Source organism: Ictidomys tridecemlineatus, chromosome 5 (genome assembly GCF_052094955.1).
Source record: "Ictidomys tridecemlineatus isolate mIctTri1 chromosome 5, mIctTri1.hap1, whole genome shotgun sequence".
NCBI lineage: Eukaryota > Metazoa > Chordata > Mammalia > Rodentia > Sciuridae > Ictidomys > Ictidomys tridecemlineatus.
The window spans coordinates 56492150-56507145 of NC_135481.1; the positions used below are offsets into that span (position 1 = coordinate 56492150).

Sequence of the window (14996 nt, forward strand, 5' to 3'; positions counted from 1 at the left end):
TCTTATAAAGTCTGTGACACATCTCTTAAACATTGGCTTTCTGTGGTTGTGATAGTGATGGGATACACTTTGGAAAAACTTTCCAGACAATTCCAAAATATTTCCTCTCACTTTTATCCTCTCATAATGGACCCCCATTGGCAGGCAGTACTTTATAGTGACTGGTGTTCTCTGAGCTGTGAACAATTAGTTGTCTCATTGTAATTAAGAAATTAAAAATGATCAAGTGGTTTAAGAAATAAATTTGAAACAAATCAAAAGATTCTCACATTTATCTTTAATTTCTATTAAAACTGATTCTATAAATGATTCCAATTTTGAGAACTATGTAGAGATAAAAATTACTATTAATTATAGGTAGTTGACTGAATGTATTAAACATTTAAATTCAAAATATAGGAGTCATGTATGTATGTCGGAATGAGGTTGTATAGAGAGCTGAACAGTGTCTTAATTTTCTTTTATCATTGACTGGGATGCTAAATAAATGTCATTAATGTAAAAAGACAATTCATAGGGAAGGTTGACATGGATTTGTATCTTATACAAGATTATATGGTCAAAGGAAGTTTGTTTTTGTGTGAGTTTTTTTGTTGTTGTTGTTTTGGTTTGGGTTTTTTTTGTGTGTGTATGTGTGTGTGTAGTACTAGGGAGTGAATCCAGTAGTGCTCGATCACTGAGCCACATCCCCAGCCCTTTTTTGTATTTTATTTAGAGACATGGTCTCACTGAGTTACTTAGGGCCTCACTAATTTGCCGAGGCTGGGTTTGAATTTGCAATCCTCCTGCCTCAGCCTCCCGAGTTGCTGGGGTTATAGGCATGGGTCACTGTGCTGGGCTCAAATGAATTGAATCTTACCCTTTATAAGTAACAGTTTAAAATATTTTAAGATGACAGCTTAGTAAAGTTTAATTGAAGAGATCTGAGTTATTTCACATTAAATATTGTTCAATCTAATTATATTTTCATGAGTTTCTTAGTCAAGAAAAAAATTAACATTCCATTAATGAATTGTGTTTTCTATTGTTTTTGAATCCTGAATCTGAATGATTTAATTATTTGAATTTCATGAAAAAAAATAGTGAGAAGAATGCTTTCTTAGATGTCATACCAAATTATCTTCTTCTAACACACACTACTTTATACTTCTCTCTAGAAATCAAGAAAACTCGTCTCTTTCTTTAGGAATTTTTATAGGGGCAGTTTAGATTAGGTTGAATCATTATTTAACAAATTATGTAGAATTTTCAGTTTAGGAATTTGGTTCCAAATTCATGACCTTGCCACAATGCCCATTTTATATCTTTCTGTGTATTCCAGCTGGTCTCTTTCTTGTTTCATAATCTTGTTTAGACATGACTTTAATTTGGCACTTGCTATTATTAGATTGACATCTCCGAATATGCTTCTCTCCTTCACGTAATCTCCTCCAAGGCAAGGATTGTGTATCATTTTCTCTTTCTTCTCTCAGCAACCAGCACAATACTGGAACCTGATAAACCTTTCTTGAACTGAATGGAGCCAAAATGATTTGTATGAGCTATCTCCAAGTACTTTCTAATATTTTGAATATATTTATCAAGAAGAAAAAAGGGAAATGTTATATATATCACCAGCTTCACATATTTGAAAGGCTAAAATGAAATAATGAAAAAGAGAGGGCAAAACTGGTTCTAATAGACATCTACAGAGTAGTTGATTCATCTAGAAATCTATCTTAGTCTGTTTGGTGTTCCTTTAGCAGAATATCTCAGACTGGGTAATTTAAAGTGAACAGAAACTTTTTTGGCTTTGGAGGCTCTGAAGTCCAAGATTGAAGGGCCACATCTGGTGAGGACCCTATTGCTAGGTGAAGGTATCACAGTGGTGAGGTACATCAAACTTGTAGGCTTAAGCCCTTTTACAATGTACCTAAATCATTCATGAGAATGGAACCTTTCTGACCTAAACACCTCTCACTCGACCCCACCTCCCAACACTGTTGTATTTTGGATTAAGTTTCTAAAACATAAGCTTTATAGAAAGCATTCAGACCATAGCAAATACCCTTATAATTAAACTGTGTGATAATAGGGTTGACCTATACTCCTTTAAGGTGTTCTTATTCCTGAAAACATTCAAACAGAACTGGCTTGGTCAGTTGACAGAATGTTCAAATTCAAAATCTTGAATTTGATGGTATATAAATCATCAGTTTTCCAAATTCCAAGTTAGTTGATTTGCTTATTTTAGAATTTTTTGAAAAAAATTTAGAAGCAGTCGTCGTAATTTTGTGGGGAGAAGAGGTGGTGGTACGGGGAATTGAACTCAGGGGTACTTGACCACTGAGCCACACCCCCAGCTCTATTTTGTATTTTATTTGGAGACAGGGTCTCACTGAGTTGCTTAGCACCTTGCCTTTGCTGAGGCTGGCTTTGAATTCATGATCCTCCTGCTTCGGCTTCCCAAGCCTCTGGGATTACAGGCCTGTGCCATCACGCCTGGCATTATTTAGTTTCTAGGATGAACCTCATTATTTTCTTCACATCATTTAAGTTTATTTATTGAAAGCCCACTGAATAATAATCAAAAACATATTTTTACAAAGTTTTCTTATTTTTAGACAGATATGCAATATTCTTTTATTATAATGGAATCTGAAGCTTACTCTTATGGGCAGAGCACTGGGTTAAAAGTGAAGTACCTTGAATTCTGTGTACTCCAGTCTCTGCCATTGGATAGGTGTGTGTCTGAAGGAACTCATTCACTCTTCTCTTCGTTAAATTATTGGGGGTGAAAAGTATGGAGCTTAGAATCCCTTCTTATAAACATTGGGATTCTAATTTGGCACTGGGAGGCATATTAATTCAGGCATTAACATTTTAATGCAGGAACAGTCAATGAGGAGGCATCTTCATTTTCAATTAAGTGATAATATCTTAGATTAATGCTTCCTAACTCTTATCCTTTGTAACATGTTTCTTATTCTTCTTAGTATATGAGGCCCTTGGTGAATTTATGAAAAAAAATTATGGGATAGGCCTTAAAAGGCAAAAATCATGATAAATTGCTCTTTGTCAATCTTTGTTGCAATGATTTTTTAGCAAAGGCCCAGTTATTCCCTCTATTTCCATATTTCATAAATAAAAGTAATTTACTAATTTATTTATATCCTAACTACTAGTACATAGTTGGCATTCAGTAAGTAGTATTTATTATAAGAAGAAAGCAAGAAATAAAAGACAAAGAGAGAGAGGGGAAAGCTAGTGATCCAGCTTAGTATCCCTTGGAGGAAAAAGTGAAATGATTGATTGTCCAGGAAGAAAAGACCACAGAGTATATAAGTGAGCATATAGTTTCTTTCAGGAAGAATCTACTGTCAGAGCTTCACAGAAAATCTCAATCCCCCAAGATCAATCAGGCACCAAGTATTAGTCACAGGGCCCTTATGAGACCTTACAAATTGATTGAAAAAAATCAACTGTTGTCAATAATCTTTAAATTCTACAATGGAAAAAAATGCAACTCATTAAATTTAGAACCCTTATTTTAGGATTATAAGAAGCTTTGCCTTTGGAAAATGAATACCCGTATGGAAAAATATTGCTTAAAAGTGATTCCTGATCTCCTCTCAACAGTAACAAATTAGGGCCCTGAAGTAGGCCATTTCCAGAGGTAACCCTCTGCAGCCTGTTTTTGCAGAAACTGGAGTAGCATTTGCTGAGAGCCATTGCTGCCAGGACAGAGTCAGAAAAGAGGTGTCTGGAAATTTTAATATTGAATGCTGTGGTTCGGCAAGAGAATCCTGATTTAGAGAGTTTGAATTTGATTAGCTAACCATAAAAGGATTAAGAATTGTAGCAGAAAATAAGTGTAGGTAGTTTCAAGATAGTTTCTCTTACTATGTTGCATTGATTCTTTTCCTAAAAATTAAGGTAAGTATTTACTTTCATATTCAATTTAACTCATGAGAAAGACTATTTAGTAGACTAAAAGATCACTAGAAATGAAACAGTAAACCCCATTTCATTATAGTTAAGCCAGAGAAAGTCTTATTAATTCTTATAGGTACATGATAAAAGTGAAGTCAATTTGTATTATTTCTTATTTCTTATTTTGCCCAACTCAGAACATGGAAGTTTGAGTGGCTCCTGGGAGAATGTTAAACGCTGTTACATCGCCATCTGCTGGTCAGTTTATCCGTAGTCAAACTGCAACTTTGGGTCGGCTGGGGCAGAATTGTGCAAAATTCTAGAAAACACTGACTCAAAATAGAAGTACAGGAAATTTGGAAGGAAAGTCTTTTTCGAAATTACTTCCTTTGACAAAATTTACTAATAACATGTTATTTTAAAGAGGCTTACAAAACAGTGTATTTCTTAGTAATGGTTTCTTTAAAAAAATAATACATTTATTTTTTAGGTGTAGATGGACACAACACAATGCCTTTATTTTTATGTGATGCTGAGAATCGAACCCGGGTCCCGCCCAGCCTGTGCTAGGCGAGCGCTCCACCGCTGAGCCACAATCTCAGCCCAAGTAATGGTTTCTTTTGAAGTTTATGAGATTTTCAAAATAGTAGGTTTTCTGATCACTTTCTATTTAAATTTAAGGTCTTGATACATGATAAAACAAAGTATTTTTTAAGGTTGTGGAGGAATACTTTCCATCATATATTTCGATTTACATTTTGTGCAAATTAGGGAAATGACATTGTTTTCGTATTTATTTTAAAAATATTTTACAAACAGAGAAATTGTATATGGTTTAAGTGAGGATAGAATTTCAGTGGTATTTCTACATTTAGTGGAAGCACCAGGTTAATAAGACATGTTGAATAAACCCATTATTATCCATGACTAAAAATAAGTTTGAAATAAAATGATGTCTCTTATGGAAAGGCAAACTTATTATTTCCTCCCATAGTACATCTGTTTGTTTAGGGCTGACTGACTAATCCTTGTAAGAAGTTGCTGAACTCCCCCCAAGTGCTGAAAACATAATTCTATTTTTAAAACAGCTGTAAGTAATCCTTTCTTCACACATGTATTTTAACTGTTTAACAAAATGAATAATTATCTTTGTAAACTAATGATTTCTTAGGTCCAAGCTCAATAAGTCTTTCCTTTCTTAAGGTTGTATGTTTAACTAGTGACAAATTGAAAAGCATTTTCAGAGTGCTGGTGAAAAAATAGTCTCTAAGAGTATGGAGTTTGGGGTCAGAGGGATTGATTTTTGTTTTGATTTTTTTAGATTTCCAAGCAGTATTAAATCTCAAATATATGACAATAGGAAACTTCAGAACTATAATCATAGCTGTGTACGCAGTCCGCTCATGGTGGTAGATGCAATAAAGTCCTGTGATGAAACAGTGAATTTTGAACTAATCACTTTGCCAAACCAGCTACAAAGTTGAAAATACATCTCAAGGTGAAATGAAAATTATAGTGTAGATAAAGCTTCTGACTAATGTCATTCATCTTTATTTTCTTTGAACCACTATTAAACTCAGCAGTTTGTTGTTTAAGTGCTAATGAAAAGAATTCAAAAGGAATTCTGGAGAATGGTCCTTTTGATAGACTTTCTTCATTTTTGCTATACTTTGGCTGATTGCTTCACTTTTCTCCTGCACTTGCTCATATCATACTAATTAAGCAAGTTTCTCAAGCCAAGAAACTTGAGACACCAGCTATCACTAGCTTAAATATTATTGCTTTTTTGTGCTGTTATATCTTTATCTGTGAAATAAATAATATCTACTTCTGAGGTATGTGTGAAAGTTAACGAGGAAGCAACTTCTGTATCATTTAGAATACTGCCAGGCATTTAATAGGCATCCAGAATTCAAAAAGTTTGGCTATTCTCTTGGATGTCCCTGCTGAGCCCCTTCCACTTTTTTCCTGCATCTCTTCCCTCAACCTTTCATGGCTCAGCTCATGTGTTTCTTTTTATGATTAAGTCAACCAATATTAATACCTTACTACTTACTATAGCCTAATCTAATTTTACCCTATTTTAGTCCTTTATTAATGTAGCAGTTGTTTCTCCACGTGATTTTTAAAGAATGCTTTCAATTTCTGTGTTTTGATTAGTTGACAGATTTTTAAATTTCCTTCTCAGGGCAGTTTCTGTGAAATGAGTTCTATTAGCTATGTGTAAAATGAAAGACAAAAGAATATCTATTTAGTTAATGTGGTGAAACTAAATGATTTGTAATGGCTGAGTAACTGTCATCAAGGTATATCTTCTAGCACTAATACTGGCTTTGGTGATATGGAGTTCAGAACTACTTAACCATAACTGTGGTGCTTATGGATGACCCTGTTACAGCCATTAATTTGGACTACAACATGTTGTGTCTTGTACTAGGGAGTCTACACTGTGTATTGATGTCAGCAATAATCATTTACAAATTCTTGCTTATGACCTGTCTCTAAGATAAGTCTTTAAACATTTCCTTATGCTATTAATAAAAGACATGAGACAAAAGATATGGCAACCAGCTATTAGACCTGGTGAACCTTTTGGTTAAAAACAATGGATATATGAACTTTCCAATTGGTATTATATCTCTGAAACTTTTCCAGCTCATTTTATTGAACAGATTGTTCTTTTTATGTGGATGCAGTTAAGATGTATTTCCTAACCTTATGTGCATTTGGTAATCTTTTTTGTTTCTTCTCTGTATTATATGTAATATAATATGTTAAGGTACTAGTCCTTGCATGAAAGTTTATTTGTGGTTAAGAAAAAATAATTTTGACAGTGAATAGAGTAGTGTCTTTCTTTGTTTTACTTGCTTAATCAGTAGGGTTTTTCCCCCCATGGTAAGCTCTGTGGTTTTGTAGCTTTTAAAACATATGCCAGCATTCTCTAAGAAAGAAGCAGTAATTTGCGTGTTTTACTATATTCGTGTCTTGTAAGCTGAAGTCTTTTTTTTTTTTTGAGAGAGAGAGAGAGAGAGAGAGAGAGAGAGAGAGAGAGAGAGAAACATGTGTTTGGTGAGTTCATATTTCTTAAAATATACATGATTCTTCAGACTGGAATCTAATGAAACAGGACTCCCATTTGAAAGCCAAAGAGTTAAGGCTACAACAGAGGATAAAAGTGATCAAATGATTAGCCAGGGGCTAATAGAAATTCTGGAAAGAATGACAGATTGTATATTAGAAAGAAATCTGATCTCATATTCATTGAAGCTTTTTACAATGAAAGATCCAAAAGAAATAGTAGAAAATTACTGAAAGAGATGAATGTCTGAAACTTTAGAAATGCATGTGGTGTTGGATTAATCCAAGCAAGAAAGACTGATGGGCAGATCATAAATTACGTTGTGTTGGAAGTCTGCATTCCTTGTTTGAATATCTGTCTCTTTCTCTCTCTTCCAATCTCTCTCTCTTTCTAGTTTTAGGATAGTTTTGGAAAAAATCAACTCATGATTTTTATCATTGCACCACATGTGTATAGTTCTTTGAAATAGATAAAATATGGTAGAGACTCCAAATCCTTTAGTGGAGGAGGTTAATATAAACCTTGCTTCTGTTCTGTACTGAATTGAAGACATTTTTCATTATGAGAATATGAATAACTTAGAACACGTTTTCACATCTAATCAGTTGTAGTATCCTAAAGTAAAAGAGTTTGAAGAAACATCTTAGTAGGTTTTAATCATCAGCTGCATTTCTTCTGGGGAAAAAGAAACACCCATGAACTGAAAAATATGTATATGCATATTTTTATTATAAAGAAGTGATTATTTATTTAACTATTCTAAATTTTACTTTGCCATAGATGCATGTTATTTTACTTTAAAAAATGTGAATGATAGTCTATCTTCATACAGATTCACATACAAACTAATGGGAGTCCTTTTTTTAAAGTTAAAGTGGTCGCATGGCATTGTAATCATGGAGAAATTCAGCTAGTTTTCTAATAGATTAATTGAGAAATGCACATTCTTCTTAAACTATTGAAGCTTCTCATCAAATTTTCCCCAGATTTTTATCATTCAGACTTGGCATTCATTTGTGTTCTTGGTTTTTATAGGTCCAAGGAGAAAGTGAAATGTTTCCTGAAATCTAAATAAGTAATAAAATTAATGTGCACACAGAGTACACTCTTTCTTCTTCATGAACATTTCCTCATTAGCTATTTTTTTTAAAACATATTCTTAATCTCTGAGGGAAGAGAGATTCTTGCTCTGTTAAACTGAGGTTCTAACTCCAAATCATCCACATTTTTTATACTTAATTATTTAAGCTTAAACTTAAGAATTTGTAGATAAATGAGTTCTGTATTCTGTAGCCATGTTAATAATGGAAGGTTCATAGAATTTGTTTTTATGGCTATATCAGCAATAATATAATTATTAAAGTATATAAAAACTAGTTATTTCTTGGATCCTGTCAGATAAAATGTGAGAACTATTACTAGCTTCAGGTTCTGATTACATAATGCAGATGAGTAAAAGTGGAGTAAAAATTGGGGATTCTATAACTTTAGTTTACGTAATGCTTTCTAGTGGATCTTTCTAATCTGTTTCAGAGGACAATTTTGAATATAATTGATTGTTCTATATTTGCCTTATAATAACTTGTGTCCATAGTGTGGGGGTGGGTAGCAAATAGAGGAAGAGCAAGTGAGAGAGGGAACCAGACTTGTTGGAAGGGTGTTTCTCCCTAGTAACAAAGGAAAAATTATCAAAGTTATTGGCCTACTTGTTAAACTTCTGTTTCTATGTCAGTTACTAAACTAACCTCTGATGCCTTAGATGGGAAATAATGTGTAAGAGAGTTTTTGCAAAACTTCAAACAAAATTTTGTTTATAAAGTGATCTATAATCAAGATCCTTTTATCTAAATTTTTTCCTCTAGATTTGAAATATAAACAAAGGATACTTAATGTACTTACCCAATTATTCTTCTCTACAAAATTACTTATCTCTGTTCCTGGTATATATGTCTTTGGGATGGTACCTTATGAAGTAGTCTTTCATATGTCATCCTATCTCTAATGGACATCTGTGTTCCTGGAGAGATTACTCTTTAAATGGTTAAAAATTATGGAATTTTAATAGAAATTCTTTTTTGTTTTTTGCAGCTATGTCATCTTATCTTTTAATTATTAAAACAGAGCTTCCTGCTGCTATTTCAGAATTTTTGACCGGAGACTATAGTGGGTAAGACAAATATTTCGCATTGTGTCCATTCATTTATTAATTCAATAAATATTTATTAAGCTGTAGTGCCAAGGTAAACAAATGTATTCCTTGTCATTTAGACATTTGTAGATTAGGTGGGGTAGATAGTAATAAAGGAGAAAACACTCTGCATATATTTTTGTGATTACCCACTGCGTACAAAGCTCAGTAGTGTATTTGGTGAAGCACCAAATAAGCCCTTGCATTCCTTCAGGGTGTGAGAGAGGACAAGACCGGTCAGAGAGAACTCTTGGAGAAGAGTGAAGGAGAAATTTCTGAGGATATGAAAGATTGGGGTGGGGGCAAGGAGGAGATTAAAAGTACTGATAATAAAGGTCTTAAACACGAAAAAGTGAAAAATTCTGCTGTCACTTCTCAACAAATCACAGTAACAAAGAATGTGAAGTTACAAATATATCTGTGTGAGATTTCTATTATACAGCATGATTAAAAAATTGTTTATAAGGACTTATTTCATTTTCTGTTTTTTGACATTAATGCGAGTAACACCAAAACACAATATACTTTCTCCTTTATTTAAAAATGTCTGAGTCCTATAGACTATATTGATGTATCTCATTTTTATGGGGAAAAAAACAAAATTAATTATGCTTTCCCTTTCCTTATATAGAACAAGATTTTTTTTTTGAAAAATGAACTTGAAAAGACAGAATAAATTCTTTTCATTGTCAAGTTATTTTATACAGTTTTCAAATCACTACATAAAACTCAGCAAGCTTTTAGGTTTATATATTTGGTTGGTTTTTTGTTTTGTTTTGTTTTTAGTATTTATTTTTTAGTTTTCGGCTGACACAACATGTTTGTTTGTTTGTTTGTTTGTTTTGTATGTGGTGCTGAGGATCGAACCCGCCAGGCGAGCATGCTACCGCTTGAGCCACATCCCCAGCCCTATTTGGTTGTTTTGCCCCAGTAATTGCAGGGAATGTTTTCAAAATTTAATTTTCAGCTTTGACAACATAGTTTCCATTAAGGAATTCTACTTAGACAAATGAAGATACATATTGGTAAGGAGGGTGTTTAAGGAGGGTGTTTTTGCTTTAGATCTGAATAGGAATCATCAAGAAAAAGTGGTTGGAAAAAAGGTCATAAAAACCCTTAATATTTTCTCATCATAAGAAGATAATGTCCTTCTAGAGTACTTTATAGTTTATGAGGTGTACACATTCATTGTCACATCTGATACAATGACCTTGATTTATCTTCAGCTTTATATCATTACATTTTGATTTTATGCTTAGTTTGATAACTGATTTAAATAAGAAATAGTTATTTGAAATTCACTTTTGTATTTGCTTGTAAGAATACTGAGGATAGCTTCCAATATTCAAATTCTATGTGAGAAATTTATTTGATAATATAAAGCTAAGAATTCAAGGCAACATGAAGTAGAACGAAGAATGCGCAACCAAGAGGAATGAAGCATGTTCTATTCATTTCATATTAATAACCTCAGGCGTTTAACTTCTTTTGACCATGTTACCTAACTTTGAGCCTTAGATTTCTTTACCTGGTGTCATTGGGTTACCAATATTGCCTTAACAAAAATTATTGTGAAATAAGATATTGTACAAATACATGCCTTTAAGCATATAATATAGCGTAAATGTGGAGAATTAAGAAATTTCATTGATAGTAACTGTATTGAAGATGTTCTTTCTCTTTTTGCTCAAACTGCCAGGAAGCTCAGTCAAATTTGAATGTATCATTAATCTATGTTAATCCTAATAGTTGTCTGTTTTCCTTTTTTTTTTTTTTTTGGTCCTGAATTTTGTGACTTCTATTTATATTTTTATTGTCATACGTCTTTATGGAAAGAGAAATGTAGTTTTAGAAACAAAGTACTATGTGGAAGAACTATTTGAATCTTAGGTCTTCTATCTCTAAACTGACCTTTTTATCAACTTCATTTTAAATCAATTGCTATTTACATTATTGGTTTTTTTCCGGTTTGTTTTAAATTTTTGTTTTAAAAATTAAAATTTATTTCTCCTCACTCATATAAGTAAAAAATTAGTTAAAATGTTATATTTGTGTCAGAAACAGGTTTTTCAAAAAATGTATACTTCAAAATACTGTGGCTAGTTTGCATCATCTCTTTTATGTTTAAAATTGCACTTAATGACCTCATGTTGTTTTCGCCATAATAAATATTCACTTATTTTGAATTTCAAAGTCTTGAAACACTTAATAAGTGACTATATTAATTGGTTAAAAGACACCAAAATTTTCAAAGGTTAATGTGTAAAAATAGTTTAAGCAAATATAGTCGACTTTACTATCTTTTAGGGCAGTTTATTTCTAGATAGAGTTAAATAGCAGTATTTTTTTCTATGAGGTCAATATGATATTGATAGGATTTTATTTTAGGTTTTGACTTACTATAAATTCCAATGAAGATCTTTCAGGCATACTTATTTCTGGGTTATCTGTGGGCTTGGCATAACCTTATGACATAAACATTTATAGAATTTTATACTCATTATATTCTAATTTCAAAAATTACTATTAAAAATCAGAAGCTATAAATACTTCTTTAAAAATTTTTTTACATGAGCTCTCTTATTATTATAATTATTATTATTATTATTGCCTTTCAATTCTTAATACACCTTTATACCACAATTTATCATATCTCTATATATAAGACATGTTGACACCAAATTCACATCTTCATACATGTATTTTGTGTAACGATGAGGGTCTATAAATACTTACACTGAATTTTCATGATATATCTTTTTTTTTAGAATAACTTATATTCTTTAAATCTATGGCTGTTAAAAGTTGGAAGCTCTCTGTTAACATTTAATGATCTTGTCAGGGGAATATGATTGACACAATTAAGTTGTCTTGCATTTGAGTTACATAATTGATATGGGATGTGAGTAAGATCCTAATTCAGAACATATGATACTCTTGTTCCATTCCATTCGAGAATGAAATTAAAGCAACTTATAAATAAATCTGGTTTTCATTAAAAAATGGAAAAAACATCTGCATGCCAAAGCATTTACAATACTGCTAAGGATTTATACTCTATATTTCATACTTGTAACATTTTTATCATACAGGATTAAATCAACAGATCAAACAAGTTTTCTAGGAAGTATAAAACTTTTTACTCTAATTCTTTTGGCTTAAAGAGAATGTGTATTTAGATCATAGTAGGAAAACAGGAGTTCTGTTAGATAGATTAATATATTTTTCTAAAATCTTGGTTTATGAAAAAAATATTTAATATGTACTTTTTGAAATTTTATTGGTTTATGTTTTTCAGGCTAAGACAATTGACTATGACCTATACTTGAAATCTAAACTAACTTTACTGTGTTATATCACTATATTGCCTTTATTTCTAATGAGCAAATGGTAAAGAAAGCACTCTCTTTACAATTGCCTTTATTTACATATATTAATAAGGATAAGAAATGATTAATGATAACCAATAGCCAAGCCAGGGATAGAAAAATTCTGTTTACAATAAAATCCTTTTCTCATAGAGAATTTAAAGTTCAGTCCTGTGAAAAGCATGATCTTGAAATAAATGATGTAGTATCTGAAAAGTACCATAAACTTATAGTAATTTTTGAAGACTAGAGAATATTTCTTTCCATTGCTACTCTCAAAATCATCGTCATCCAGTTGCTGATTTCACAGACATAATGAAGCTGCTGAACCAGATGATCTCTTAAGTTTTTTTCAAGCTCTGACATTCCATAACTCTAATTCTGAGTTACTGTTGGGAAGAGGTAAAGTTATCTTCAGACCCACAGTTCAGTGCTTTGGTCAGTAATGTGATTTTTATGGACATATATGAATTGTGATCTGAAATAATATGAAGTAACTCTTGTTCAGGATTTCAAAGTGCTTCTTTTATCTTATGCAAAAGAGTCCTACTCTGGGGATTAGCATACTCGCTTTTGTACAATTCTTCCTTCATGTCATTTTGTTTTGTTTTTACTTTTGAAGAGTCTGATTGGTTTATAATGATTTTTTATTTTGTTTTATTATGGTAAGAACATTTGACATATGAAATATACCTCTTGACAGACATTTAAATATACAATGCAGTATTGTTACCTATCAGGGACAGCAGAACTGACAGATGGAGTCTGCACCAGTGCTCCTTTGGGCATTTTTTTTTCTCCTGTCACTGCAACTGTCTGAGTCTGATATAGAGCCTTGGGCTGTTTGCCACTTTCAGAAATTTAGTTGCCAGGTGTTCCTCAGTGAGAGATATTTTGAAGTTCCAATTTGGTTCTTAAATTTTAAGAGTAACTAGAAAAGAGATATGTTGAGTATCATTTCATATTGTTTTTCTTTTCATTTCATATTGTTAATATGTGTATTTTCTTTGTACTTCCTGCATACAAAGGATTGAGGGGCACTTGCACATGTAGCAAGCATAGGTTCAGGTATGTGACTACTAAAAATACTTGTGCATAGGTTATCTCTTCTGGCACATGCATGTCCTAAGGACACAAATTAGGGTAGGTAGGGAAGGAAAAAGTATGATCAAAGAGGAAGTTGGTGGCACCCAATAGGACTGATTCAAAGTACTGTGGAGAGGAAGGACTTCCTCATAAACTAAGATGTGAAGGATGTGCACTGAATCATAAAGTCCATATTAGAAGCCAGAGGTTGAAACCCAGGTAGAAGAAAACACTTTCTTAATTTAAAATGAAAGTGGACGGCTTTGGCTACCTTTTGAGAGTGAAAGATGATGCATTATTGCAAAGTGAATTCTAAGATCATCTACTAAATGATTTGAAAAACTCCCTGTTGCCCTTTGATACACCCAGTTCCCATTTTAGCATGGATTTTATTTTATTACTGTTGTGCATGTGTTTGGGCATGTTATGCTTCATTACAGAAAATTTAGAAAAGTGTACATTGATAAATTATATATAATATTATTGCTACCTAATTTCTAATCTTCTATTTTCTTTGAATTCTCCCAGCTCTTTATAGTTAATAATCATATAGTTTGTATTCATATCATTAGCATTTTCCATTTTACTAGATTTTTTTAAAAGCTGCATAACATTCCATTAAATATACTGTTATAAACCTAAATGTTGAGTATATAGAATTTTCTCCTGTTTCTTAATATTATAACAGTGTTGCATTCAACAACTCTCTTGCAAGTGGAATTGTTTCTGGGTTAGATGGTTATCTTAGAATAGATTACCACTACATTTTTATTGTACTTGCTACATATTGACAGTTGTTTTTGAGAGGAGACTACTAATTGACAAGATCAGTAGCATGTATGATGGACATACATCATACACACATCCTTCAATATTATCTTTTAATCATTGTACTAGTTTAATTTTAACAAAGTGATTATTTCTTTAATTAAAGCCAGTGATTAGATTTTTTCTTCATATATATTCACTAGTTATATTATTTTTTAGTTCTAGTTGGACACAATACCTTTATTTCATTTATTTATATGTGGTGCTGAAGATCGAACCCAGGGCCTCGAATGTGCTAGGCAAGTGCTCTACCACTGAGCCACAACCCCTGCCCATCTTTCATTGTCCTTTACATACAAATCTGTTAAGGTCTTGGGAAATTAAGTTTTAAAAATTTCTATACATGAATTTTATATTGAGATATATATATATTAATATTACAGAGAGAGAGAGAGAGAGAGTACATACACACACACACACATGCAAACAAGAAGAAAATAAATATTGCTCATATTGCTACCATATAGAAATATCTACTTTGGGTATTTTAAGTGTATCATTTTGGCATTTTAAAAATGAACATCCAGTTTTTATT

The 14996-nt window shown here is 32.1% G+C and overlaps 1 protein-coding gene across 3 annotated transcripts in view; it reads left to right on the forward strand.

Annotated features, from left to right (window-relative positions):
• Slc38a6 (solute carrier family 38 member 6) overlaps positions 1-14996 on the forward strand; it is a 55959-nt gene that overhangs the window by 23788 nt on the left and 17175 nt on the right. For all 3 annotated transcript variants that reach the window (XM_013357469.4, XM_005322771.4, XM_078050014.1), the window contains one exon: positions 9080-9158. In XM_013357469.4, the coding sequence (XP_013212923.1) occupies positions 9080-9158 (79 nt within the window). The remainder of the gene's footprint in view (positions 1-9079; positions 9159-14996) is intronic.